General features: G+C 46.0%; 1 protein-coding gene and 1 long non-coding RNA gene across 3 annotated transcripts; one reads left to right on the top strand and one right to left on the bottom strand.

Annotated features, from left to right (window-relative positions):
* The first annotated feature begins 14,485 nt into the window (after nucleotides 1–14,485).
* On the top strand, nucleotides 14,486–26,646 carry ntrk1 (neurotrophic tyrosine kinase, receptor, type 1). The gene is made up of 16 exons (XM_088387017.1): nucleotides 14,486–14,856; nucleotides 16,738–16,812; nucleotides 17,491–17,562; nucleotides 19,087–19,155; nucleotides 19,251–19,405; nucleotides 19,624–19,766; nucleotides 20,172–20,310; nucleotides 21,353–21,685; nucleotides 21,758–21,834; nucleotides 21,910–22,012; nucleotides 22,881–23,036; nucleotides 23,112–23,242; nucleotides 23,317–23,489; nucleotides 24,070–24,310; nucleotides 24,545–24,703; nucleotides 25,400–26,646. The coding sequence occupies exons 1-16, from the start codon at nucleotides 14,663–14,665 to the stop codon at nucleotides 25,583–25,585; spliced, it is 2,406 nt and encodes an 801-aa protein (XP_088243143.1). The 5' UTR covers nucleotides 14,486–14,662; the 3' UTR covers nucleotides 25,586–26,646.
* Nucleotides 18,501–27,119, bottom strand: LOC148392490 (uncharacterized). Of its 2 annotated transcripts, none has more exons than XR_015860850.1 (4): nucleotides 26,935–27,119; nucleotides 26,002–26,121; nucleotides 22,864–23,007; nucleotides 18,501–21,204 (listed from the first exon to the last, which is right to left on the bottom strand). It is a non-coding gene; the product is annotated as an uncharacterized LOC148392490 (long non-coding RNA). The 2 variants fall into 2 exon arrangements; XR_015860851.1 differs by having other exon boundaries at nucleotides 18,501–19,487.
* Nucleotides 27,120–27,292: the final 173 nt, after the last annotated feature.

Genomic DNA, 27,292 nt, shown 5'->3' with positions numbered 1-27,292 from the left:
GCAATTACCTTCCAACACAATTAAAGCTGAAGCACAAATATTGATATATAAACACAAATACATCTTATAAAATTATTTAGTATGAATACAGAAAACAATAATGGAAATTGTATCACAAAGAATAAAAATCAGGGACTATATTAGGTATTTTCTATGACAACACTATACCTAGACAGGAAGAAAAAGTACAAATATTGCAACTTATTCAAGACATTCTTGAGTTGAAATAAAAAAAAATTCAATGCACTTATACTAGCGTCAATTATTTGTGAAATTTTTCCTATTGACGAGCCAGCAAGGCCCCTCACCGTGACTAGTGGGCGTCCACTTACATGAGATTGAAAAATACAGAAAATAATAAAATGACTTTGTTTCAAATAATCTTGTCATCATACCCTAACAGTATTTTAAAAAACAATAAAACAAAACTATAAATTCAAGAAGACATATCATGGAAAATCCACTCTTTTGCTTTTATATTTGTTTTCTTGTGTATTTGGAGTCTCCAAGAGTGTAGAAAAGTGTAATCTATCCTTCCAGTTGCTGCAGAGATTTTTACGATCTGTTTGGTGGCTATTTTTTTACTCCATTCAGTTTTCTCCATTTTCTATTACGTATTTTTATTTATTACATCACATCCATTGGGGGTGGGGGGACCAAACAAGGTAATGGGCGTTTCGCAAATCTGCCATCTTTATTACTCGGAGAGACTTTTGTAGGCCAACAACTCAAGGATACCGAAGTGGAGAGCTCAAAATGTTCTGTTGTTAGATGCATCAATCCACACAACTCATTGCACCGTCCCCCAGCATCAGAACCTCAAAGAAGTGTCTGGTCAAATTAAATTTTTCAAGCAGTGTCTGTGGGGAAAGTCCTGCTTGTTCAAGGATGAGTGTTTCAGAAATCTTTTGTCAGTGTAGAGAATGATTCACTGAAAGATTTCGTTTTGTTGATGGTTCAGTTTCTTCAATCTATGGAAACGACGGACACAGTAACGCAGTAAGCTTGAGATGACAAAAATAAACAGTATTTCACTATAATAATATTGCGTATCTATGCACGTGTTTTCATAGCATTAGCATCGGTCTTTCTGCAGATTTTAGAGTTGTGCACTCTGTTTTTACTTCTTGTGGGTGTATTTTGAGTAGTTGTATCAGATGAATTGGATCGAAGGTGCTGTAGTATTCTTGGGGAACACAATAATGCGTTAAATGCATTCGTTAGCTTCTCGCTAACGCTAGCATTAGCACACTGTTAACTTGACTGCAGTGCTTGTTTACAAGACGTGTTCATAAATATTGTGAGGGGATTTATTTTGTTACGTGTTATGTCTGTATGGACAAGTCTTCTGCCGTTGACATCTTTTAATCAATAAAAAAAATTGTGGCGCAAGTGAACGCTACCTCGGCTAAAAAACTACAAATATGTCGACCGGAAAGGGAGGTACACATCTTGCGGCCTGGAGGGAGCGGGGTGTGAAGTATCTCATTTGCATTTAAAGAGACCGCACCAAAACGGCTTGCTCTGAGCCGCACCTCAGAACAAGTAAAAAAGAGGGACCTGTGATGCTATCAAAACGAGGAATTCAGACAAAAGCATCGCTGTTCCACTTTATATAGACCACAACTGAATGAGTACAATGTAAACCAGTAGAATTTATTATCATGATACGTAAGCTTTAATACAAACATTTTCCCCCATAATGGTGTCACTTTGCTTTGGCAAGAAGGACCTTACTTAAAGAATCACTTCAAATTTGCAGAATGTGTGCGCGAATCTAAACAAACAAACAAACAAACAAACAAACAAACAAACAAACAATACCAAAGATAAATATCAGTTAGCAGAAACAAGTGTGGCTGTTGGATCAATAGGCAGGCAGGCAGGCTCCACTTTGCATTGATCCGAGAGGAAAAAGTGCGGCAAAAAAGCTGCTGCTGATTTGATGCTGCACGTGGCAGGCGGGTGTTGTCACCACGGTGGCGGTGCGGGAGACCATGATTTGCTGTCCTTTGCCAGACAAAACAACAAAATCACTAGTCTTCCACACCGCCGCTGGACACTCGACCAAATTCTTCTTCCAATTGCTTGTCGTCGTTGTTTGTTGCTACGCCGGGGCTCCCTCTCTTCCCCTCCCCTCAGGGTGGCCACCTACCTAAAGATGAAGCGTCTTCGCAGACTCCACGTCGACAACCACGCCTGGCCCGGCATTCTCTTTGTGCCGAGACGAAGGCTACACCCTTGCTTGGAGACACTTTACAATAACTCAATGTCATCAATGGACAGCTAACATCCTCTACATAAATCAAAGGTGGAATCCTAAAACCAGATTATAAAAATACATTTGTTTGAGATTTGATACTATCTTGTGTGAACATTTTGGAAGACTTTTGAATGCCCACAACGACTTTGTTTTTAGATCGCTTGTTGATAGTGAGGGACAGCGCAAAACTCGCAAGTAAAGGCATTCGCGTTTCAAGCGTTGTGCTCGTATCTCAAGGCAAACCAACTGATGGGTCGGATTTGAAGGGCCCCCAAAGTGGACCTGTTGTTAGTAAATCTCACCTACTGACATTTAGAAGCCGCCAACGCGCTGCCGCCGTCGCATCGCCATCTCGTTGCCTCCACTCCCGTTGAATCGGTTCTAGTCCCAAATGTTTTTCTTTGCCACTTTGCCAGCATCATCACATCTGTTGGAAAATGTCATTCAGATTTCTTTCACTCTCAACAGCAGTGTGCACGTTGGCGATTGCGTCATCTTACCTTCAACAAGCTGCAAAAGAGCAGCGCCATCACATGTGACTTCATTCACCTGTTGCGTGCCGGGACGATTTCACTCCACAAGTACACAAAAGCGGTCAATTGTGATCAATAATTGAGGGAGAATACAAGTAAGAGAAGCGTTCAAGGCAAGCAGCCAGCCGCTTGGCCGCTCGCCATTCTTGTTAATGCTCAGATGCATTCGCGCTATGGATGCGGCGTGTTGCGTGACAAGCGCACGGGACACCACATTAGGTACACCTGCATCATCTCAGCAGTGCTGATCAAGTTGCCGCGACAGCTCAAAATGATTTTGGGAGGATTTCCACTTTTTTCCCCCCCAAAATGGAACCACAGATCGCTTTGAATCGGAGCTCCTTTGGTGCAGAAAATGAAATGCGAAAGAACGGACTTTTTCCAAACGACAGCAGATTCCAACTGACCTTGAATGTGGCACCAATCACTTTGCCACTTTATTAGGTACACCTGCTGCACCATCCAATGAGTATTAGATATACAAATGTTTCCTTTGTAGCATTCGTTTTGGTCAAGTGTCAATCAAAAATATTGAGACCAGCAAGTGTACCTAAAGAAGTGTCCCTTTGATGAGCGCTGCGCTCGAGGTCTCCAGGAACCCTTTTTTTTTTTTAGCATTTTGTCAAGCGCAATACGGGTGAAATGGAGGAAAAATGGATGTCAGTATGGGTGGGGGGCACTTTTACAAACGTCTCACCAACCTTGAATGCAACCTCAGCCACTTCATTAGGTACACCTACCGCACAATCTTATGAGCTTCAATCTGCAATTTGACCTTTTGCTGAGGTCATGATTTGCCATCATAGGTTTATGCTGTGTAGTTTGATATTTGGAATGTTTCTCAAAAATGTGTAAGTTGAATCTCATGAGAGGGTGCCACAGGCATACCTAATAAAGTGTCTTGACAAGGAGTGCTGGCACAATCTGCATTTTGTTTTTGGTTATTTTGTCTAATGTACTGAGCGATCCCCTCCAAAGCTAAAAAAAAAAAAAAAAAAAAGGACATCACATTTGGGAGTATTTTCACAAATGGATTCTTACCAGCCATGAACGCAGGGCCAGACTCTTCATTAGGTACATTACGTTCATTAGGTAGGCTGGCTGATGTGAATGCTTGTGCATGACGTACACAATATTGTATTGGATGTCATGAGAATGGAAGGGTAATGTTTTGACCAGTATGCAGAAGAACCTCCAAATGAAAATGGGGGGGGGGGGGGAAGTCCAGACAAAAGACCACTGGATGAACGTGAAAAAAAAATAATTGCCACTTACCTCGGGTGAAGGGCCGCCCGACGGGGGGTCATCCTCGTCAAAAGAGCAATTTTCCACTGCACCAAAGACGACACGCAGCCTGTTGAAATCAAGGGAAAAATGAAAAAAGGGTGGACCAAGACGTTGGAGGATGGATAGCGAGATGGAGGCCAATTTGACAAGAAGAAGAAGGAGGAGAAGAAGAAGAAGAAGAGGCGGCCGGGCAAGCCCAGGTTGGGAAGCGCCGGGCGTCAGATGCGTCGGGCGATTTATGTCGACTGCCTGACACACAGACGCACACGCAGGTGTTGCTCAAGAAGAAAAAGAAGTGCGCAAAATGTGACGTCACCCAGCAAGAAGGAAAGAAAGAAGAAAAGAAGGAAAGAAAGCCCTTGTGGGCTTTTGTGTGCTCCGCCCACCACATGATGTTCAACTGGCATTTTTCAATGTTCTCCCTTTTTTCCCTCTTCTTCTCTCTCTCGTCCACCAATTTGACGAGTGTGCGCGAGCGATCATGTGTTCCTTTTGCTCCACATGGAGAACTTTTCAACAGAGGCCTGACATATTTGCTATCGCTGCACAAAAACAGCCCAAAAATTTCAAATGAAAGAATTTGTTCATTTATTTATTTCGGTGTCCATCCATCCAACATTGTAATCACTTACTATAATAATACTTGAGTATTCATTTAGAGCCAATTTTCAACTTCCAATGGTCCAAAGTGTCCCATTTCAGCCTATAAACAGTAAATGTCCGATTTCTGTCATGTGTCATAAAAGCAGGCCAATTATTTTTAAAACATCCGTTTCGACGACGGTGAGAAAAGCAGGAAGAGAATCACTTTTGAAAAGTTGCCGAGTACAAAGTTATTGTTTTGTTTAAGAACTTAACAATACCAAATAATAAATGAACAGAAAAACAGTTTTTGTAATACACGGGAACTAAAATTGTATCTGATTATTCGATTAACTGTTGGAATCGTGGAAAGAATAAGAACTGATAAGCATTTGATGGTGACATTTGAAAGAAATATAGGCGTCTAGTTTTTTGTAAATTCTATGAAAGAATGATTAATAATATAAGGTAATATATTGTTAAGGAAGATATCATTATATGATTGTTGAAATTGTATGAAATTGTTCAAAGGCTATTTTTAAATTTCATTAGTTTAATATGCTTGATTAAAACGATTAGAAAATGATTAAGATGATGTCTTAATTAAAAAATATTTTATTGAAAATACTTTTTGGAGCATGTATTCATTTGAAATGAAGTCTAATTACTGTGTCAATTTATTGTCACTGTATCAATTTAAAATGAATTTTTAAAAATCCCTTTACTGCAAACGTTTATTATTGTAAACAATTGTCATAATTGGAGTCATCTGAAATAATGATGATAACAATAATTACTAATTATAATTGATTTTAATTATTTATAATTGGAAAATGCATTCATTTAAGTCAGTTACCTTAATGTATCATACTACTGCTAATGTATTTTCTGTGTTAAATTTGATTTAATGTTTAAAATGTAAATTGATGTTGAAGTATTATTTGACTTTTGTAAAATGCATTAATTTAAAATAACTGAACGTAATATATCATCCTCTATATAGTAAATGTATGTAGAATAAATGATCAATGTATATATATTTTTTTCTTTTGAACGTATTACATGGTTGCATTCATAAAAAAACTACATCAGTTCCATCAAGTAAGAGAAAGAAATATGTAATATTTTATAATGATATGATAATGCATTCATTCCAAGTAAGTCCACAAAATTCCATTGAGGGCTGCAAGATGAAAACACTTTGCAACATTTTTGGGGTCTTTTTCCTAAATATTAGGACTGGCTCAAAGTAACGCTTCCATGTTTGTTTCCATTTTCCCTCCATCTCTCTTTCTCTCGCTCTCTCTCCATCCATTTCACTGGGAGGGCCAAACGGCACTTTGTGAAATTACAGCACAATTTGGAAAAGTAGAAACAGGCAGCGAGCAATTGAGGCGCTCAACAATGGAGCGCCGGCCTTGGTGACGGTTGCTAGGCGACGGGTGAAACACAATGGCCTCCTTGGAAAGCACAGGCCTTTAAGTGGACCACCGCGCATGTACGCGCACGCACACACCCGCAGGTGAAGCTTGCCATCATGTATGCGCGCAAACATCGAAATATTCCAGCTGCTGCTTTGCGAGCCAGGATGAGCGAGGAAAAAGGCGCAAACGGCATTTTCTTGCCTTGCCGTGAACACATTCAGTAAAAAAGGGCTTGGACTCAAATCATTTGTTACTAATTATTTTATTCTATTTTTTATTTTATTTTTAATATCATTGTTATATCTAGTTATCATTTGGTTCCTTAGAGTGAACATTGCAGACAATAATTCTCCTTCTCCTCCCTGCGTGCTGTTTTTCGCAGACCGCGCGGGCCAACCTGATCTTGGCGGCTCGTGTTGCAAAACGGAGCTACGCATCGAGCGGCGGTGCTCGCCGCTCCCGTCCCGTAACATCTGCCTCCGTCTTGCAAGCCTTATGCGCTCGTCAGGCTCTCGCTGAAACAAACCTTGCCTTCGGGCACCAGAAGGAGGATGCATGAGGGGTTGGGTTCACAACAGGTCACGACGCCACTTCATTACCACTCTTATTCCGACTACAACTGCTACAATCGCAATGACTCCTACAACATTTATAAAAGGAGTGCTTGAGCTACACTGGAGCTTGCTCACCAACCTTCTTCAAGCTGAGAGCTACTTGTTGGCGGAAAGGGCCACTTAGCACTTGGACGCAACTTTCTAAAATGTCCTCACTTGTCACATGTCATCATTCTAATTCTACAGAAAGGGATGTCATTCAGCGACTCTCACGCATATTCATCCACTGACGGCTTCCATCTTAACATGTGGCACTCAACTTTTTGTTGCTAGCGTAGCTTCCGCAATGAACACTGCTACGACTGCTAATAACGCGCTTCCTTTCCAGTACTACCGTCAATGTGGCTAATACGATTAGCATTAACGATTAGCGCTATAGTAGTATTGTTAAAGAGTATGTAAAGGCACTTTTAACATGTTTGAAAAACCACTCAGAATGCTCGATTATATTCACCTGTATCCAAATAATATTATAGAATTTGAAATAAAATTGCATTCGTGAGCCAAACGCAGTCAATTTGTGTGTATTTCTCGATCTTTCCTGCTCCTGTCATGAACCGCGCCATTCTGGATCACATGGTACCGTGACGTAGATGATAGGACTCCCCGGGATATACCCACGCACAGCAGCTTAAGCAGCCATTGTTTACCGATTTATAGCGTGAAGATCCGTACAATTTCCTGGTGTTTTGTCTCCAATACTTCACATATAAGCATAATTTTGTGTACAAATTGGTGTTTAAACGTCTGTTCCACAATGGTGAAGGTTTGTGTTGTCCAATTTTGTAGCAATACACACAAAACCCACAGTTCACATCGTTTCCCAGCAACGGAATCTATACGACGACAATGGGTTCGTTTTGTCCAAACAAAACGAGCCGATTTTAAGACCCCCCGCCAGACTCTCAAGCTGTCATTTGTGGAGCTCATTTCACTCCGGAATGTTATCAGGGGTCAATGATGGAGCATCTTGACTTCATAACTAAGAAACTTCTCAAGCCCGACGGAGTCCCTACAGTCCAACCTGTGTCCACAGAAGAACAATTGGTTGCCATGGGGAAGAAGAGACAACGGAGCCCCCCCAAGTTCACCCACCCCCCCTCGAAAGTGCCAAGACAGACCATAATCTGAGGGAGATTCGTCAGACGACATCGCTTCCAGTTCTGTATCCGCCATTATGCTAACATGAGCTAAGTAACTCGGCAACGCTCGGCCTCCTATAATCTAGGTCACAGTCACTTCAGCAATTTCCGGGATGAACGTCAATGATCACGTACAAAGTATTGATTTTTCTTCGATCACTCCTTACTTCGCAATTTTATTCAAAAATTCACAACAGTTTCCAAAAATACAAGTGCATCTTTATCAAATACATTTTGGGACCCCCATAGTGTCTTTACATGACCTTTAAAATGGCTACTACCATTACAATTACAACCCATACAACTGAAGCCACAACCGCTACCACTACGATGACTTACTCGCATGCTACTAGTGAAACTACCACTTGTGGTAATATCACCGAGTCGCCTCAACACGTTTAACTAGTTGCAGCTAACCTTCCACTCACATCAGGACAATTCGTAGCTAGTCCTAGGTGTGTCAACAAAATAAGCCTCTTCCATTCCTGCTAGAGATTTTATTCATTTTGTAGCCAGGAGATTTGTTTGTTCTTAGGCCTCCAGGCTGTACAATAAAAGGGCAGCACTTGAGCAGTGCAGCCGAGCAAGCGGGCCGGCGAGCGGCCTTGCGGGGTTATTAGTAGAACGGCGCGTCGCGTTGCGTTGTGGGAGCTCGCCAGTTGCTGGAGTAGTGCACTCACTTAGGGGCCGCCTGTAATGCAGATTCCATTTCAGACGCAATTAAGCTTGCCGCCAAGAGGCTCTCCCTCCCGCTCTGGATGCCCCCCCGCCTCCTCAATTGCACTCATCCTTCCCTCTTCCTGGCCCATCTGTCCCCCCCGCCCCATCTCTGCCCCCCGGGGGAGCCCCGCTAACTGCTTATTCAACAGCCGGCTGCCATGAAGATATGTAATGACATTTTGGAAGGCAAAGAGGCCTGTGCGGTTTTTAATTCATATTTAATGGCTGTCACGATCCCAAGCGGAGGAAAGAGAAAAGAGACGAACGAATGGACGGATGGACGGACAGCTTGTGTGAGCCACTTACAGTAAGACTCACACATCTGATGGTTCACAACAAACATTGAATATGTCACAACCTATGCTGCAAGGTTTCATCACGTAATCGACACGTGATTGACGATTGCATTATCAACAACCATTTCAAACCGATTTGGAACTGTTACTACGTACTGTTTTGTGATTGGGGAGTCGGGAGCAAGTGAATGATTGCGTAATGATTCATTCACTCCTGACTGCTCAATCCCTAAAGGGATTTTCAGACGACATTTTCGGAGCTATCTCAATCGGCGATATGTCGTCCTTATGTCGTGATTAGCAAGTACAGAGTGAGCGAATGCTTGGCTCCAGTAAAAAAATGAAAAAAGATTGAAGCAAGTCTGTATAATATTTAGCCCAGCTGGGGGTGGGCAAGAGATGTGAAAAAAAACACAATAGCTCGCTTTTGAATTGCGAGGTAATGGCGCTGCTAAGGCGAGACACAGTCGTGCGCTCAATCAAACGCTGTAACGCAATCAAGTTGGCCAAATAGCCATTGATTACACGCAGGAGGACGTCAGCCGGCTGGCATAAAAATCCCTGTTTTTGTTTTTATGTATACATTTGCCAGAACGGCAGCGGCGGGTCGGCCTGCACCTGATTGGTAGAAAGGCTGCGGATGTCCCACACGACAGCTCCTGTTTTGGAAACGACTGTTATAACTATCCGCCCGATACGACCATCAGGTGAGTCCAAATTTGCAGTTGTATCATTTCTGTGCGGTACCAAGCTCAGCCGAGTGCTGCCAAAATGCATGCAGTGCAATTCAGAGCAGAAGAGGCAGACCATTATACTTTAGTCTGTCCACATGTGTTGCTCTACCGTTTGTGTTTAAATTTCCATCACTTTCTGATGCGGCGGCATTGACGCTGTTCCTTGGCTTGTTTTACGGCGATACAAAAAAAAGCTCCGGTGTCCGGATATGGTGGCCGATGTAACGGGGGGACGCCCGGACGGGAAAATATGAAGTGACGCCCTGCTCTGCCATGCCCCACCTCGCCAGCCTCTCTCTTTGCTTTCCCTCCCGAGTGGCAAGATGTAAGTAAGCCTTGGGCCAGCACTCAGACAATGGAGAGGCTTTTCATGCTGCCCCCGAGGCTCGTTGCGCCCGGCCCACAGCAACAAATGGGCAACAAATCACAAAGTCCCCTCTCGCTGGCCTCCTTCCACCTCCTCTTCCACTCAAGACTGTCTCTTCACTTCTTTTTCACCTCCTAATGCTGAGTTCATAAAAATGAGGAGTTCTTCAAGCTATGAGCCGTCACAACGTTTAGGGAGTACTGTATGGGAACCTAAAATTTGATTCACTCAAGTGAAAGTAGAAAAAAAACCCAGATCATTTAAGTTGCTGTCACGTCCTGGCTCGGGTGGACTCGCGCAAATTCAATTAATTTCAATTTATTTGCCACATGAGTAAACAGTAATAATCTCGGTGACGAAACAAATTAAGCATTTAAATCAATGATTAAACCTTCAACGATTTGGAAAGTGAAAGGAAAGAATGAATTCGTCCCCCCCACCCCGGCATTGGTTTGCCACTCGATAATGAGCAGCGAAAAGATGCGTCTCGGCTCACTGGTGGACTTGCAGAGGTGATTTCTGGCAACGTGGCATCTCGGGCGACGGGGGGAAGGTGTGCGACACGTGCGAGGTGAGGAAGGTGCAGAAGCTCAGGGGAGAGGGGGGCAGCCGTGGAGCGGCGTTCTTATCTTGGAGCCAAATCGATGCCCACCGCGGGCCAATCTGACATTGATGCGTCACATTCGGACTTCTGAGGCCAAAAGAGGCCAAGCGGGTCGGGCGGGTGTCCGCTCGGCCGACCCGGGGTTAACAAGCGCAGGGTAAACATGACAATGTGACACCGTGCCGAATAGATGGAAATGAATCAATACGGAAGAAGCGGGACGCTTTTGATGCCACTACTTGAATTTCGATCATGACAAATACAATTTGGCGGTAGGCAGCACTCGGGACTGCGACTCAACTATCATATAGAATATCTGACGAGTACAAAGAAACTCTCAACACCATCAAACTAAAATATCACAAAACGTAAATACAAATAATTCCCCACTTCATCGTGGGAAGGGCTTAAGTTCCACATTGGCCCCCGCAATATGACAAATACGCGATCCAATCATCATCAACGATTTGTACGGCTCCTTTAAAAACGAGGACCAACTCGGCAACAGAAACAATAAAAAGTAAACAATGTCATCATGGCAACAACAGAAACACTAACAACGATAACGCCATGAGAATAACGTGAAGTTGCACATCCACTGCAGTTTGTGGCACTATTTTTTTTGCCCCATTTTTTTCAAGGAGTCCTCAAAGCATCCTGAAGTCAGTGAGGCAGAGCGAGCGGATACGACACTTACTCGTATCAAGAAACCCTCCACAACTCTTCATTAAACATTTACAAGGTGCTTATGTCATTATTAGCGTAGCCTCTTTTCTCATCTGTAACTACTGGGGGGGCTTTTATTAGCGCACCATGAATTATTTGCGTAGAGGAAACTGGGTGGAGCTTTTTTTATGCTGGAAGTGATCTTTTTTTGGGCGGTGAATTGTCCTGGAGAATTCAGAGGTGTTCAAAGTGCCCAAACAATTTCACCAAGATGGCAGTCACTTGTTTTCTTGCTCTTTTTTTCTTTTTGTTTGAGCGCTCAGGTACAAGCGGTGGCCTGTCCAGGTGAGACCACAACTTCAATCAATACGCTTTGAGTGGGACTCGACAAGTCTGCCCGTCACTTTTGATGCTGCTGTTCAGACATGATTTTTTTTTTCACTGCAGGCTTCTATGCGACACCTCCACAACCCACTGCATAAAAAGCAGCACTCCGGCAAACAGCCTTCAAAAAGGAGAAGAGGCTTCAAGGTGTTTTTTGCTACTCCTGGCTGAAGTAACTTTAACAAAAACTTGAGTGTTGTTAGCGCATTTACAACAACCGCACAACTTTGGGAATGGGAAACACGAAAGACAAGCTAACCAAAGTAGCATCAGTCTTGCATGTTGTACTCCATCTTTGTGGAATAAAAATCAATAAGACGAGTCAAAGCTCTTCAAGGGCCTGTAAAAAGTTGCAAAGCAAACTACATTCAGGAAAATGACAATTCAAGAATTCTACTGCCCTCGTGACTTTTCTCGCCATTGTGCCATTTGTGCTATTTCAGTCGAGTTTTTAGGGTTGAGGAGACATTTTGAGAAATAATTACCTTTAGGTGCTTGACTCTAATTTGAAGGCGCTTTTTTTTTTTTTTAAATGCGCTAATCGATATGCAAAAAGCCAGATGCATTTGTTTCACTCCGAAATCTGACGACACTCTAATGAGATCAGGCTGAACTGTGATAGGAGTCTATTGCATCGTGGGAGGTGAGATGTAACGAGCTGCAGTCCCTCCCCTCCCGCCCCACTCCACACACCCCATCCCTCCAAAATATACCCCCCCACACCCAAAACTCCTTCTCATGTTTCTGCTCATCTACACGAGCCTCTGGTGTCCACAGGCCGGCTGCTAATGACGGTCTGGGACGTGGTGATCGGGTTTCACGTGCGCACACCTCATTGATTCTGGGTTTGCCCAAAGCGTCACGATCAAACACACACACACACACACACACACACACACACACACACACACACACACATACACACACACGCACGCACACATACACACACACACGCACGCGCGCCACACGGTAATAATAAACACGGGCTAATGTGGGCAATAGGGGCAGGGTGTGGATTCAGCCAAGGAAAAACAATGACGTGCTGGCATTGATGCACAAAAAGATGCAGGGGAGGAGCCACAAAGAATCGGCGCCGAGAGTTCGCTCGATGAGGACAAAATATTGCACGGGGGTGAGGCCTTGAAGAGGGGGGTCGTGTGTTGTTGTCCATGTCGAGATGTGCAGATAAGGTGGATCGTCGTGGCTCTCGTTGCACCAGCTTGTCGTACTAGAGCTCATCTGATAAGCGGACCTGGCCGACATGCGTTGGCCTGGCCCCAACATGAGCAGGGTCACGCGGCGTCGCCGGCAACTCTTTCGCCAGCAGGGGGCAGACTGAATTGTATGGGTGTTTGACTACGGTGCTTGAAAATCCAAATCATGTTTGGTGGATGGTCTATTGTCCACGTAACTTGGGACTAATCAGCAAGTTCGCTGGATCAGATAAAGGCCGCCTCCTTTTTCCTGGCCTATTTAAGCAAATTAGTGTTTTTGTGCACGACGGTGATTGATGGCAGGGGGGGGGGGGGCTTAATGACCACACTTGGTTTTTCAATCAATCTCCCGCTGTCAGCGCGCAGATAAATACGCCACTCGGCAGGAAACAGACGCACGCATGGCGGTGTCGTCGACTCCGCCCGCGTTATCGGACGGATTTCCTTGTCGTTAAACAACAAGCCCCCGCGCGCGCCCACCTCCATGGCAAGCTAACGCAACGCCAACGCGTTGTTAGGCTTGACAAGAAAATCTTTTGCCTGCAATTGTCCGCCTCTAAAGTCAAGTACGCCAATGACTTTGGGATCTTGGTCTTTGGGGTAAAGTTTCAAGATGAACCCAAATTGCACCAAAATAGATCGAAACCTGTATCCATTTCAGAATCTTGTTGGAAATTTGGCTGAGCTTCTAAATTTGTTTTGAAATTCTGCGAGTCGAGTTTTCAAATGTGGCGAAATGACAGGTGGAGGAGGATTTCTAAGAAAGCGATTGCATTGTCATCTGCAGAAGAAGTTTTGGAAGGTGCGCTAGGAACTGATCTCTGCATCTTCAAAGGCAAAAGAAACTAAGAGAGCCAAGCAGGGCAAGTTCGGAGGATCAAAACACCTGTTGGCAATTTTGCCATTCAGCTCCTTGAACTGTTTTATCAAGATGGGTTCTCCAAATTAATAACTTTTTCATTGGCGAGGGCTTCATCCCGGTCGTGCTCGCAACACTTTTCCTGTGAATAAGCACATTGGCCCGCAGCATTTTGCTGAGCTAAGCCTGAGAAAAGTATAAGAAGAAGAGCGTGTAAAAGGAAGAGTAATTAAGGCAGCAGATAATCCTGATGACAGCAGCAAAAAAAAAAGCTTTTCAGCACAAGCCGAGTAATTGTGGTGCGGCGACCTCACTTGGAGGGCCAACGCATTTGTCCCCAGGGTAGAAGCCAGCGCCGCTTATGGAGCCAACCTTTGAGCCATGAGATGGTTCTGCTACATGCTCCACCTGTTTGATCCCATCTGGAGGTGGAGCTCGAGACTCTCGAGCCAACCTCGATGGATAAGATCTGGAGCGCACACCAGCAAATATGCAACGGCCATCTGTCGCATCAGCATCTATTGCTAAGAGAATACTTGAAACTCAAACCCCCACCCCATGTATGTTCACGTTTGGTGAGGAGCTCCAAGGCAAGAACATTTGTTTTTAGGTCTGCTCGATCATCCACTGATGAGATGTCCTCGGCATCATCATCAACCAAATCCCACCCTCTTACTTTCTAAGGTGTCTGGTGACTCTTGCCCCTCCCTTCCTCACATGGGACGGAGAAGGAAAGAGAGGGAGAAAGAGAGAGACACAAGCCCACCACCACTGCCACCACCCCCGGCATGTCCCCAGAGGGCCCTTGCCTCGCTTTGCCTCGCCTCGCCCTGCCCTGCCTGGCCGGCTCCTCCCGCTGCTCAGTACAACCGCGCCTCCGCGCCGGACGGCGACCAGCCAGGATCTGGGCTCACGAGCGCTCATCTTTGCTGACCAGAGGTGCGAGAAGAGCCCCGGCGCCTCCCTTGGCAGGATGGCCATGGCAAAGGGCGCAGCGTTTCTGGCACTGGCGTTGCCCCTGCTCTTGAGCCTGGCGCCGGCGCCGAGCCTACAGGGATGCCCGTCAGCTTGCCGCTGCTCTTTCGCCGTGCTGCAGTGCCTGGAGCCTGATGGGATCGCAGGTGTCCCCGCTCTGGGGCCACAAGAGAGCGAGAACGTGACGGAGATGTGAGTATTCCCACTTGGGTGGCGGCACTTTTGGCTTCTGCATCCAACCGGTTTGGTTGTAGTCGCCTGTTGGTCAGAGTGTGTGTCGGGTCCTGGAGTTGAAAGGTTTGACGCCAAGTCCGAGATCTGGAGTTAAGCAGCGCCATCCTCCCTCAAGCCTTAAAACGTGCTTTTAACTTCTCTTGATTGGGACACTCTGGTCATAACATCCATTTGATCATCAAATACATAAAAGTGTTTGTTTTGGCACAACGGCAGAATGTTTTGTTGTCTTCAAAGTGTCTGGAGGATTTGGAATGAGGCTCTTGAGTTCTAACGTTCAGAACGGTGACAGTGCTGAAATGCTGAACGGGGCTCAGACTTGTTGAGCGCTTTTCTGGCTTCATGCTACGCAAACTTTTTCTCGTTCCAAATTCCGCCTTTTCTCCAAAGACTTTTAACTTCAAGGGGAGTCAAGTTAGCTTGCGGACATCACACGACAAAGGTGAGCTGTGATTGGTCGCAACTGTGACGTCATGTTTTATCAGCGGCATGCGGCAAAATGGCCGCCCCCCTGAGGGGTAAAAACAGGTGGATTGGAATGCTTCGTTCATATTCCAAAAAGACAATATTCATCCGAATGACTAATTGTCCTAGCGTACCATTTTAATTCCCACAAATTTGTTTGTGATGGGCTGTGAACGCATTCAAGAGGTTTTGCAGTGGAGCTCTTTGATTGGAGTCCATTCGTTTCAATTTCATATGGTGCCGTAAGGGAATTATGTCACAAGTTGCTTAAGAGGAAATAACCATTGGAAAATAATCTAAAATACAAATTTCTCCTCAAACTACTTCATTGTTGTGAGATGGAGCCTTTTTTTCTACATTATTTTGTAAGATTAAGACTTCTGTGGAGCCAAGTAGACAGTTTATGGAAAATGCATCTTGCTTTGAACTCAACAGGAGTTTTTTCTTTTATTTTTGAATCTTTGAGGTGTACTTGAGTGATTGCGGGAGGCCCGCGCGACTATATTGTTCTGAAAGCAGCGCCTCTCGCTGTAAATGTCGCTCTACGCAACGCCACGCTGTTTTTTGCCTTTGTCGGGCGCAATTAGGTGGCCGAGCAATTGTTAAGAACTTTTCTGGAGCAGACCGAGTGCATTACTCACACGTCCATCATCGGCGTCAACGCCAGCCACCCACGGCCATCTTACCCCCCCCCCCGCAAACGCACGCTCGGCTCTGCAAATCGATAAGCGTGCCTTTTCAAAAACAACGGCGGCCGCTATATCATGTGCGGAACAAAAAGGAGCGGCCATTAACAGCGGGCCGAGATTCATCATACGCAGAGTTATAAATTCAATTTTGTGAATTGCCAGTCAATGCGCAGCCGCCCTCCCCCGGGAACAATAGATGATATACAACCCAATTGGCTCAATCCAATAAGTAAAGGCGACGGGCGTTCCTGGGCCCACCTGCCCCTCTAATCACATTACGGCCGCGTGGGCCCATCAAAGAGGAACGCTTGCGCACACGCACACACCGAGAGACGCTTGGCCCACTGCTGCGAGCAGTTTGAAACGATGCCACGCACTGCGGGCATTTGTCTGCATCGTTTTTGTCTTTTATGCCTCACCGGACCATCCCGACACAGCCGACGCTGAAAATAAGTTGCAACACTCTGAGACGGAGATGTCAAACTTTCCGGGCTTTTGTTGATATCGTAGGGCGGCGTGAAGATCAGAATTCTAATTGTGATTTCAATATTGGCCGCAAGTGTCAGCAGTGTTTATACATATTTCTCACTGAAAACCGTTAGCAGGAGCAGCAAGAACATCCCTCAAAGTTCTGGTGAAGGCGAGCGGGCGGCCATTTTGAACTCAAGTCGCTCTTTATTTGCAGCTACATCGAGAACCAGGCAGGCCTGGAAAACATCACGCAAGTCGAGCTGATGAACTACAAAGAGCTGAAAAACCTGTGAGTAGGCCCTCCACGCTTCTTCTTACTACTGTCATCAATGCAGAATGATTCAGACGAGTTCCGAGGATGAAGGACAGAGTTGCTTGGCGTGCTTTTCAGATGGTTGGGGGTGCTCTTGGGAAAAAATACAATGTTATTCTTGAAAGATAATGACATTTTTGCACTAATTTTTTTTTTTTTTTTTTTAAATATGAAACAAATAAAACACACTTTGCGGGCCAAAGGTGAAAGTTGTGAGACAAAAGCAACAACAAGAGCGACGGGGAGCATTTTGTTTATTTGCCTTTGCCCGGAACGCCGCCGCGCCAGTCGATATTTCCCACTTGCGGCATTACGACTTCTGATAGCTGTCAGATAGATTCCCTGAAGAGTTCCGTACGGAATCTTCCGGGCTTCTTCCATCTTACACTATGTGGACGAGGCGTTCGGCAACAACCGAGCTCTCAACAACAACAACAAACACAAAGCAACTACTATGAAGCTCCAGCAGAACACTCCAACTAGTTCCAGATAAATGGGGAACTTCTCCGTCACGACAGCAATAAGATATTTGACATGGAGTTGCATATTTCTGAAAGTTCAGTTTCAGTTCCCAGGCGATTTTGATGCTAATATTATTTTTGACTTCCAATGATGCTTCTTGAACTGAGCGATGCCGTCATCTTTTTCCCACAGCACGGTGACGTCATGCAAGCTGAGACACATCGCCCCCGACGCCTTCCGCCACAATCTGAAGCTGCAGTATGTGTAAGTGTGGCTCACGTGGCCCTCGTGTTAGCGGTGAGTGCGCGGCCGCATCCGATGAAAGCGTTGCTACGGCTGTTATTGGTTGGCGGGCGGAATGAGGTGGAAACCTCGGCTCCACTTTCTATTGCCGCCGCCGCCGTTTCGAGTCAAGTTTGAAAATCCACCGCTACATCCTGTACGCACAATTTAAGCGTATTAGCATTTTAGCATAGCGCTCTGTATCAGTGTGCACGTTTGCTTCCATGAAGGACTCAAGAAATCTGAGGGGAAAAAAAATTCTTTTGAGAGGCTGAAATGACCAGGTTGAGAACTATTTAAATATAAAAATAAACCGAACGCCTAATTACACATAAACTACAAAAATAGTGCAGACACAAAATCAATAAAAGCCTATACAAAATATTCCAATCTAATTAATGCAAAGCTTTTTGAAGCTGTATCAAATTTCCAGCGAAATGTCTTTGGACATCGTTTGTTGCGCTCTGATTACATTTTCTTGCCCAAGAAATTGTGCGTGAAACTTGACCTCCGTTGCAATGAGACGACTCCGGCTGCTTCTTGCGCATTGATTTGGTTTTGTTTTATCGCAGGTGACAGATGTGAGTGAGGGGAGACACTTTTTTTTTTCTGTCCCTCTGTGTTTGGTGTGCTTAAACTTTGGCGTTCGGATGATAAGCGCGCGCGCGCGGCGGCAGCAGCGAGCACGGGGAAAAGTAGAGACGACGTCCGCCAGTCACCTTTTACTCGCTCACTTTGGCGGATTATTGACAACCGATGCATAATAAATACACTCCACTCAGGCTCCATTATCACTTAATCAATAATTCCACTGGTGGTGGTGGTGGTGGTGGTGGGAGGGGAGAATAGGAATTGGGTGGTGGTCGGGCGGAGGCTGAGATTGTGCCTAAAGATGGAAAAAATATGAGACAACTTCTGGATTCAAGAAAATAGCCTCATTTTATTGTCGCATTTGTCTGAGAGAAGAATCACCAGGCATTTGCTCGTGAAACTGGCGCATGTCAAAACATCAAAGCCAAAACAAACATTGAAAAGATGTCAAAATTAGATCAAACAAAAATCACTACAAAGTGAGAAGAGAAAAATAGAAGACAGATTTGCAGCTTAACAAAATATTGAATAAAAATCCTCACACAATAAATTAACAATTCACATTTCGGAAAAAAAGCAGACAAAAGTAAACATTTGGAAAATTGCAAACAAAAAACAAACATACAGGAGAGTCAAACAAAATGTGATGCATTAGAAATACAAAGTAGGAAATAAATGATACATGAAATATTAGATGAAAAAATACACTGAAAACAATTGACAAACGTAAAATGTATATAAAAAAGGGAAAATAGACAAATACAGACAAACATGGAAAGAAATGGCATTAGAATAAAGACAAAATAAGACAACAAATCAATACGAAAGACAAAATGTCAAATCAGTATTGTGACAATTCGGGACGAGGATGACTCAAAAAGGAGCCTTCCGAAATTGCTTGTTTGTTTGTTCCAGGAACCTGGCGTCCAACTCTCTGGAGCACATTTCCTGGCGGGTCTTTCATTTCCTTCCCCTGCTCAACCTGTGAGTCCTTCAAACATTACATCATCTCATGGTTATGGAAAAGCACGTGGCAAAGTTCTCTGAGAAGGCGCGTGAGTAGGTGCTTTTCTATTCAGGGTTCTACAGGACAACCCTCTGGCCTGCTCGTGCGAGCTCCACTGGTTGCAGCGCTGGCAGCGTGGTGAGCGCGGTGACACGGATGACCAGCCGCTGACGTGTTGGGCCGCCGGACGCCAAGTGCCGCTCGCCTCGCTTGTCTTGGACAACTGCAGTGAGTCGAGTCTTGAGGCCAAATTTGGACATCTTTTTTTTCTGGGAGTATTATCGATTGACTATGGACTGGATTTCTTTTTCTGTTGAGTAAGATGGCACGGGAGTGTATTTTATTTAAAAAATAAATAAATAAAAATCCAGGCAGTTCTTTGAGACGATCTTGTTGCCAGGAAACAAAGCCTGGAGAATTCTTAGCGGACTGTGGGCTGTTCTCAGGTCTGCCGGAGGTCACCATTCTGCCCTCCAACAACAAGGTGCAGGAGGGGGGCAACCTCACCTTTGAGTGTCACGTGACAGGAAGTCCCACCCCGCAAGTCAAGTGGCGCACGCACGCTCTCCGCTCGCACTTTGTTGCCCAGGTAACAAATACACGTGCACGTACTTGCCTGAAGTAACAACATGGATGCAAAGAAAGAGGTGCTGGAGCACCTCTTATCACACTACCGTTTGTTCTTTCCATTTTCGATGAGCAGATCCAAAACAAGAAAAAGAACAGGCAAAGTTTGGGCTATTTAATTTGTCTGTATTTAAAGATTTGTTTTTCAGCCATGCCAAATTCTAGATTTTTTTTTCCCCCATGGGTGATAACTCAAGATGTTTGACATAGACAGTTTTGAGGTCCTATTTTGTGGTTTAAATTGGCTTTTATATTTTGGAAATTGACATTTTTAAGGGGGTGTGTCAATTCCTCGCGACCTTTCACTATTGAGCCACGGATTCATGTATTTATTTGAACATTCTGCTCAATTTTGTGTGTGCGTCAGGAGAGAATCTGGGGCTCTACGCTGGAGGTGGTCCTGTACCTGACCAACATGTCTTCCAGCGACAACCTGCACAACCTGACCTGTGAGGCGGAGAACCAGGCCGGGCCCGGCGAGGATGTGGTGCAGCTGGACATTGAGTGTAAGGAGGCCAAACTCGCAAGCGTCGTTTGCACAAAGGAGTCGAGAGGAGGCTGTCGCTTCGAGCTGCCGCATGACTGTGGTGTCGGATCTCCGCACCAGAAAGCTAAAAGGAGGACGTGAGGGGCCCAAGGCACCCAGGGACAGATAACCGTCCTCGAGGAGGGAAGACACACACGCGCAAAAAAAAAATCTCTGCTAACTGCGCTCAGATCCAATTTGAGCCTCGCCCTTAATGGACTCTTGCCTCCCACTCCGGAAAGAAAAAACACACACACACAGGCGCGCTTGATCTGTCCGTGATTGGCAGGCGGCAAAACGGCAGCGATCCATCAACGCGGCCCCCTCAGTGGACGCTTGTTCAGCGCCGGCCCTTTAATTTCCCTTAATTACACTAACGTGGGTGTTTACTGCTCCCGGCCATTGATTGGCTGCACTTGGCCGGCTCTCCCGCAGTTTTTTCCCCCTCCTGTTTCCTTAAACACTGCTTTTAAAGTTTGCACGTCTTCCAGGCCAGCAGGTGACTGACACATGCAAATGGCGCCGTCAACGTTTGGCTAAGGGCAGAAACGGCGTAGTAACAAAAGAAAAAAAAAAGACCCGGTGCAAATTCCGATTCAGATCAATGGATCTTGCAAGACCCACACAATCCCAAATCATCTTTTCAAAAATGTGATTGCGAACCCCCTAAATACCCCCCCTCACCACTGCAGTGCATTTCCGGTTGTAGCGATGACTCACGGGAACAAATTCAGCACTTTTGCGAGCCGGGCGGGGCGGGGGTCTCCCGAGTATCTCCTCGGACCATTTCCTGTAAGGTCCACGGTGCGCTTTTGTGGTTTGCAGATCCGCACGTTGACCGGGCTTCATTATTCATGTCGGGGTCAGCGTGCGTCTGAAAACACGGGTGGACAACATCGATTCGTGGAAACGGCAAAAGTGCACAATCGGCAAACGCTCGCACAATGGCAATCAACGTTTGGACTCTACTCCTAACCCAGGATTCTGATCAGAACTTTCTTTGCCTCCATTCCGCCCGCCAGTCCCAGCCAAGATCCTGAACCTGAGCGACGCGGTCCAATTGCACCACTGGTGCTTCTCGTTTGTGGTGGACGGCAACCCAGAGGCCAACATCAGCTGGCTGTACGAAGGCGCCGAGCTCAAGGAGACGGCCTTCACCTACACGCAGTTCATCCCGGACTCGGGCGACGGGTCCAAGAAGCACGGCTGCCTGTCGCTTGACAAGCCCACGCACATCAACAACGGCCGCTACACGCTGCTGGTGGAGAATAAGCTGGGCCGGGACCAGGCCACCGCCATCGGCAAGTTCATGGACAACCCTTTTGGACTCTTTGACCCCGAGGGCATCATTCCCGGTAGGTTCCAAAACTTTTACATTTTGCTGTCCGCTTTTGTCCTCTCATTTGTGTTTCTTTCCCACATGCAAGTCAACAACTTGGATCCAGTTCCCACCAACAAATCCGTCATGGACGTCACAGAGAACCTGGAGAGTCGAGTCTTTGTGGTCCGTTATGACATTCCCGATGGTGATGGCATAAAAAATTCCTTCTCTTCATTTGGCTGCCTTTCTTCCCCCCAGGTATCGGTGGCGGTGGGCCTGGCCGCGTTTGCATGCGTCTTCCTGCTGGTCACTGCCTTGGTCATCAACAAATGCGGCCACAACTCCAAATTCGGTATTCACCGTAAGTTGACAGGGGGAAAAGCTTTGGGCAACTTTAAAACGTAGCTCAAATAGTTTTTGTTAGATTGCAGGCAAAGGATGGTGGCGGGGCTGCCGAGCTGTAACGTTAGTGCACGTTTACGCGAGCGGCCCAAAGTGCCTTAATTACCGTAAGAGAGAGCAGAAAAGCTCCCTTGGCCACAGCCGTGCGGTGCCATTAAAGATGATGGATGGATAGACGGACAGACGCGCGGCCAGACGGCCCAACCCTCACTCGTACATTTACACTTTGCGCCTAAGTGGCTGTGATTGCCTAAGTGGAGCATCCGTGGTTCCATCCCTCCGTCCGTTCGTTCGTTCGTCCATCCGTCTCAACTGGCTTTTGTTTATTCCATTTCCAAGCACGTTGGACCCCGGAGGCCGTGTGCCGGGACTATTTAGGTTGGGCTCCTCGGGCCTTTTACGGGCTCCACGTGACGTCGTTTTTGCTTCAATGGCGTCCTGATTGCCGCGCTGATCACATCCATTATTTGTGGCGCGCCAACAAAACGCCGGCTTTCTCGCAAATTGATGCGCAATTGCTACGCGTTGCCCTTACCGCAATCACCAAAGCTTGGGTGGCAAAAGTACTCGCACTCAACGACACGAGTCCGAGAATAGGTACTGAGCAAAGTAACGGTAAAAAAAATATATATATATACATTGTATGTATTTGGCCTGGTACCAATGTTTGCCGCTTTCACACGCAAAATGTTGCAACTCTGTAAATGCCAAAAAGGTACCACGATTTAAAAAAAAAAGTATAAAGATTTCCTCAATTATATATGATACACATTTGAGTTGACGCAATGACCCAAAAAAAAAAATTTGTACCTGGTCCTCCATGTCAGGCTCGTCCGTGCTGGGGGCCGAAGATGAGCTGGCCGTGTCGCTGCGCTTCATGAACTTGGGAAGCAGCCCTCCTTCCTCGGACGAAGACTCAGGCCTGTCCAGCTTCGTGGAGAACCCGCAGTACTTCTGCGGCATCGTCAAAGACAAAGACATGTGTAAGTCGCCTTGCTTCCGTTCAAAAAGTGCAGCTGGTTCTTTTTCATTGATTGCACCCCGCCCCCTCCCACCAGGCGTCCAGCACATCAAGCGCGCCGACATCGTGTTGAAGTGGGAGCTGGGCGAAGGCGCTTTCGGCAAAGTCTACCTGGCCGAGTGCGCCAACCTGAGCCCCGACAGCGACAGGATGTTGGTGGCCATCAAGGTGAGCGACTCTGGGAGCTTTTCTGCCTGATCACGTCGGTACCACAACTCTACAACCCGTGGGTTTGGCATCAGACCCTGAAGGATGCCAACGAGTCGACGCGGCAGGACTTCCAGAGGGAGGCGGAGCTCCTGACGGTGCTGCAGCATCAGCACATTGTACGCTTCTACGGCGTGTGCACCGACGGCGAGCCGCTCGCCATGGTCTTCGAGTACATGCGGCACGGCGACCTTAACCGCTTCCTCCGGTACGTGAAAATGCTCGCAAACACGCAATACCAATTTAGCTATAGCAATAAAACGTCCAAAAAATATACTGAACTAGGCCTCAAATCTGTTCAGCGCTTATTGATTTGTTTTTTCCATTTGTGAGCCTAATTATGTTGTTTGCTTTCATTTCTTTGCTGGCCTTTCATGAATTTCCATCAAACATGTTAAGAGGAATCGAGCGCACACCAAAATGATTTCTCATCTCCTTAATAACTGCAATTATTACTTAGCAGGCATCTTCGGGATGTCTTTGCTTTTGTGTTTGATCACAAAATCACAAAGACAAAAAGAGCTCCGGGCTTTGCACGAAGTCTTTGTGCTGCCAAGACCCAGAAACGAAGCAATGTCATTTTTGATTGACTGTCTCGGAGATGCACATATTGTACCAAAAAAAAAAAAACACCTGCACGCCCGAAATCACATTTGGGCCCTGCAGCTGCTTTCCCACCCAGCCACCTGCCCGCTAAACTAATCGGCTTGCGGCGAGAGGGCCAAGCGTGGGTGTCGAGTAGCGCACCGGTGCACCACCGCCAAAATGTGGTTGAAAATGTCCCGCAGAGCTCACGGCCCTGACGCTCGGATCCTGGAGGAGTCCAAGACGGTGGCGCAGGGCGAACTGACCGTGCCCCAGATGCTGCATATCGCGGCCCAGATCGCCTCAGGGATGCTCTACTTGGCCTCGCTGCACTTTGTCCACCGAGACCTGGCCACGCGCAACTGCCTGGTGGGAGAAGGCCTGGTGGTCAAGATCGGAGACTTCGGCATGTCGCGGGACATCTACAGCACCGATTACTATCGGGTGAGTCCGACCTACGCCTTTGCTTGGGAGTTGCCATTGTTTGGATTTGGGGTGTGAATTGGGTGATATGGCACATTTTAGATCCCCAAAGCACAATAGAAGTTGGGCTTGGTTTCTTGGGGCGGAGGTGACTCCAATCCTAAACTCCAATCATCAGCCCCAGAAGACCAAAGCGATACTACAAGACGGCAGCATATAAATTGATCGCCGCGGTTTATTTGTTGGAATTTTTAGGTGGGGGGCCGCACCATGCTGCCAATCCGATGGATGCCACCTGAGAGCATCATGTACAGGAAGTTCACCACAGAGAGCGACATCTGGAGCTTCGGCGTGGTCCTCTGGGAGATCTTCACCTATGGCAAACAGCCCTGGTACCAGCTGTCCAACAGTGAGGTGGGCACTGCGCTTGGCAACTCCAAAAAGAAAAAACAAAAAAAGAAAAAAGGCCGTGTTTTGGAAAATTGCCCAATTTCACGGAGGAAAAAAATCAGACAAATGAGCACCGGAAGACATTTGCACTTTTCAAATAGCTTCTTTGAGATTCTCCCCAGATGAACTTTAGATTTTCTGCTCGACACTGAAACTCGACGCCACAATCTCAAATTTGGTAACCCTGAAACCTCGAGACTTTTTCTAACAGTGGTAATCTGATCAATGTTGGAAATCTGAAGCAACGAGCCCTGAGAATAGTCTGCGCACCGTTTGGAAGCGATTGCCCAACATTGGAATATCGAACGTGAAGCTCAAGCCACAAATCATCGGCGTGACGATTTGAGGCTCACTTGAGTCTCGTTTTAAGTCCAATCAATAATAGCGGAGTGGAGCGGAGTAGTCCGGCGTCTCGCCTTTCAAGAGCAGACCGGATCGCATTCCCTCCTAATCTGATCATCTCGCGTCTCGGCAGCATTCGTCGGCTTAATCTGCTCCGTGTCGAGTCGTTTGGTGGCGATCTGGACGGGTGTGTGTGGGGAGCTCAAACAAACAAGATCCAAGGCCTCGCATTAGCTTTTCAAATTGTGGGTTAAATTAAAAAAAAAAAGCTGCTGAGCAAGCTAACGTCCGCATTGCGCTGCTCTGCCCCCCCCGCAGGCCATTGAGTGCATCACGCAGGGCCGCGAGCTGGAGCGTCCCCGTACGTGCCCCAAACAAGTTTACCTGCTGATGCGCGGCTGCTGGCAGCGAGAACCTCAGCAGAGGACGCTCATCAAGGACATCCACGCACAACTCCTTGCCCTGGTCAAGAACCCGCCCGTCTACCTGCACATCCTAGCTTAGACGCCCTTCGCCACAAACCACGGCGTCTTTGTCCTCACCAGTAAGGCAGCTCGGCCCAACCATTGAATGACGATTAGAAAAAAGAAAGATTCCATTTCATTCCATTTAGAGTACTTGACATCCATCTTAAGATTCACGCACTCTGTCCTCACTAGTAAAAAAAAAAAAAACTCAGGGGGAGAACAGTCTCCCTTTGCCAGTTAGGCAAAACTGTTCTTTTGTTGACAACCGCGTGGTACCAGTAGTTACCTAGTAAAGTTTTACAGAACTACTAGCAGAACTAGTAGCATGTAATTGTCGACCAGTGTACAATTTTGCCTCGCTAGTAACGTGTGCAGAAATGTCTTAAGGCAGTCATCAATCATAATAATAATATGGTACTCGTAAGACAGTTCTACTCGTACTCCACATTGTACCTCTGGTGAGGCGAGAGATCGCGCACTAGTAGCAGGATATCGTCCATACGGGAGAAAGGAGCTTCTCCTCTTGACAGTGTGTCCTGTTGTGTTTAGCGCCCCTGCAGGCTGTGGGTGGAACTGCGGGGTGTTGACAGAGAACAGGAGAACTGAGTTAAATTTGTGCTTTTCAAGCAAACTTCAGTAGATGACGATGGTCACCATAATGATTTGTGTATGCGTGTGTATAACCAGTTTTGTGTCTCATATGGATTTTTCTTTTTCAATATTATCCGAACGTGTGCATTTGTTTGGTCACTCTGGAAGGGAAATATTAGCCCACCAAACTTGACTACAATTCAGCTGTTCCTGTCCGTGCGCAATTGTCTATTTACTCAACTGCAGAGGATTTGTGGCTATTTTATAGAATTTGCACCCATCATTGTCGTTTTTATTTGAGGTGTGGTGTTGATGTATTCACCTAAATGGAGGCCCCAAAGTTGTACAAAGTGTAAATAGTGAAGGGAGATGCATTCAGATTGTATGACAAACTATCCATGTCAATGCTGTGTGCTCTCACACAACAATAAAGTTGATTGAGAGAAGAAAAAAAACTTCAATCAATTGGTCACTATGATTGAATCACTGAACTTTTACTTTAATCAAAAAAAAACAACAAGAAAAAGCACCCTTGGCTTACTCCTTCAATGTGGCCTTGGAAGAGCTCCAGTCAGACGGAAGCAATGATTTGGGGATGAAATGAAAACATTTTCATTGCATAAAGGTTTGACTTTGGATGTACTTGACTATGAATTTGTCACGGGGCTCATTTGGGCCAGCATTGGGCCAGTAAACGTTCGTTTCACATACATTCACACACGTGTGCGCTGCACTGGACCAACGTCGGATTAAGACGTTTTGTTTGTTCGGATTGCGAGTCGTGCTTTTACTCACCCGGATATTTGCGGGCGGTGCGTTTGGAGCCTCCGGGTAGGCGCCCAAATAAATGTCTTGCTGCTGACTTGTTGCAGCATGTTTGTCGTGCACGATGTCGTCTCATTGCGGGTTGTTATTTATTGGCAAAATGACGGCACACCTCCCACATTGGTGCCGGCCTTGAACGTGCGCGCGACCTTTAACGTGACGTTGCACTTCCGTGTTTTGCCCACGCAAAATTGCTAAATTATGTTATGGGAAACCATAAGTTATTTTTTTTAACAACTTTTCTTAAATGGAAAATGGATTTTAAATTTCCATTACCATTCCAGGTTTTCCGGTTTGGAAGCGCAATTCCTTTTAAGAAACGTGCACT

This window comes from Syngnathus floridae, chromosome 10, assembly GCF_059516105.1.
Source record: "Syngnathus floridae isolate MCC-2025c chromosome 10, RoL_Sflo_1.0, whole genome shotgun sequence".
Classification (NCBI taxonomy): Eukaryota; Metazoa; Chordata; class Actinopteri; order Syngnathiformes; family Syngnathidae; genus Syngnathus; species Syngnathus floridae.
Note: the sequence above shows the minus strand (reverse complement) of the source record. Positions and strands in the feature narration are given on the sequence as shown.

Coding starts and splice junctions, on each gene's coding strand:
- ntrk1 (XM_088387017.1), top strand. CDS start 14,663: ATGGCCATGGCAAAGGGCGCAGCGTTTCTGGCACTGGCGTTGCCCCTG. Junction 21,686..21,757: donor CCCCGAGGGCATCATTCCCG/GTAGGTTCCAAA, acceptor CCCACATGCAAG/TCAACAACTTGGATCCAGTT. Junction 24,311..24,544: donor ACAGCACCGATTACTATCGG/GTGAGTCCGACC, acceptor TGGAATTTTTAG/GTGGGGGGCCGCACCATGCT.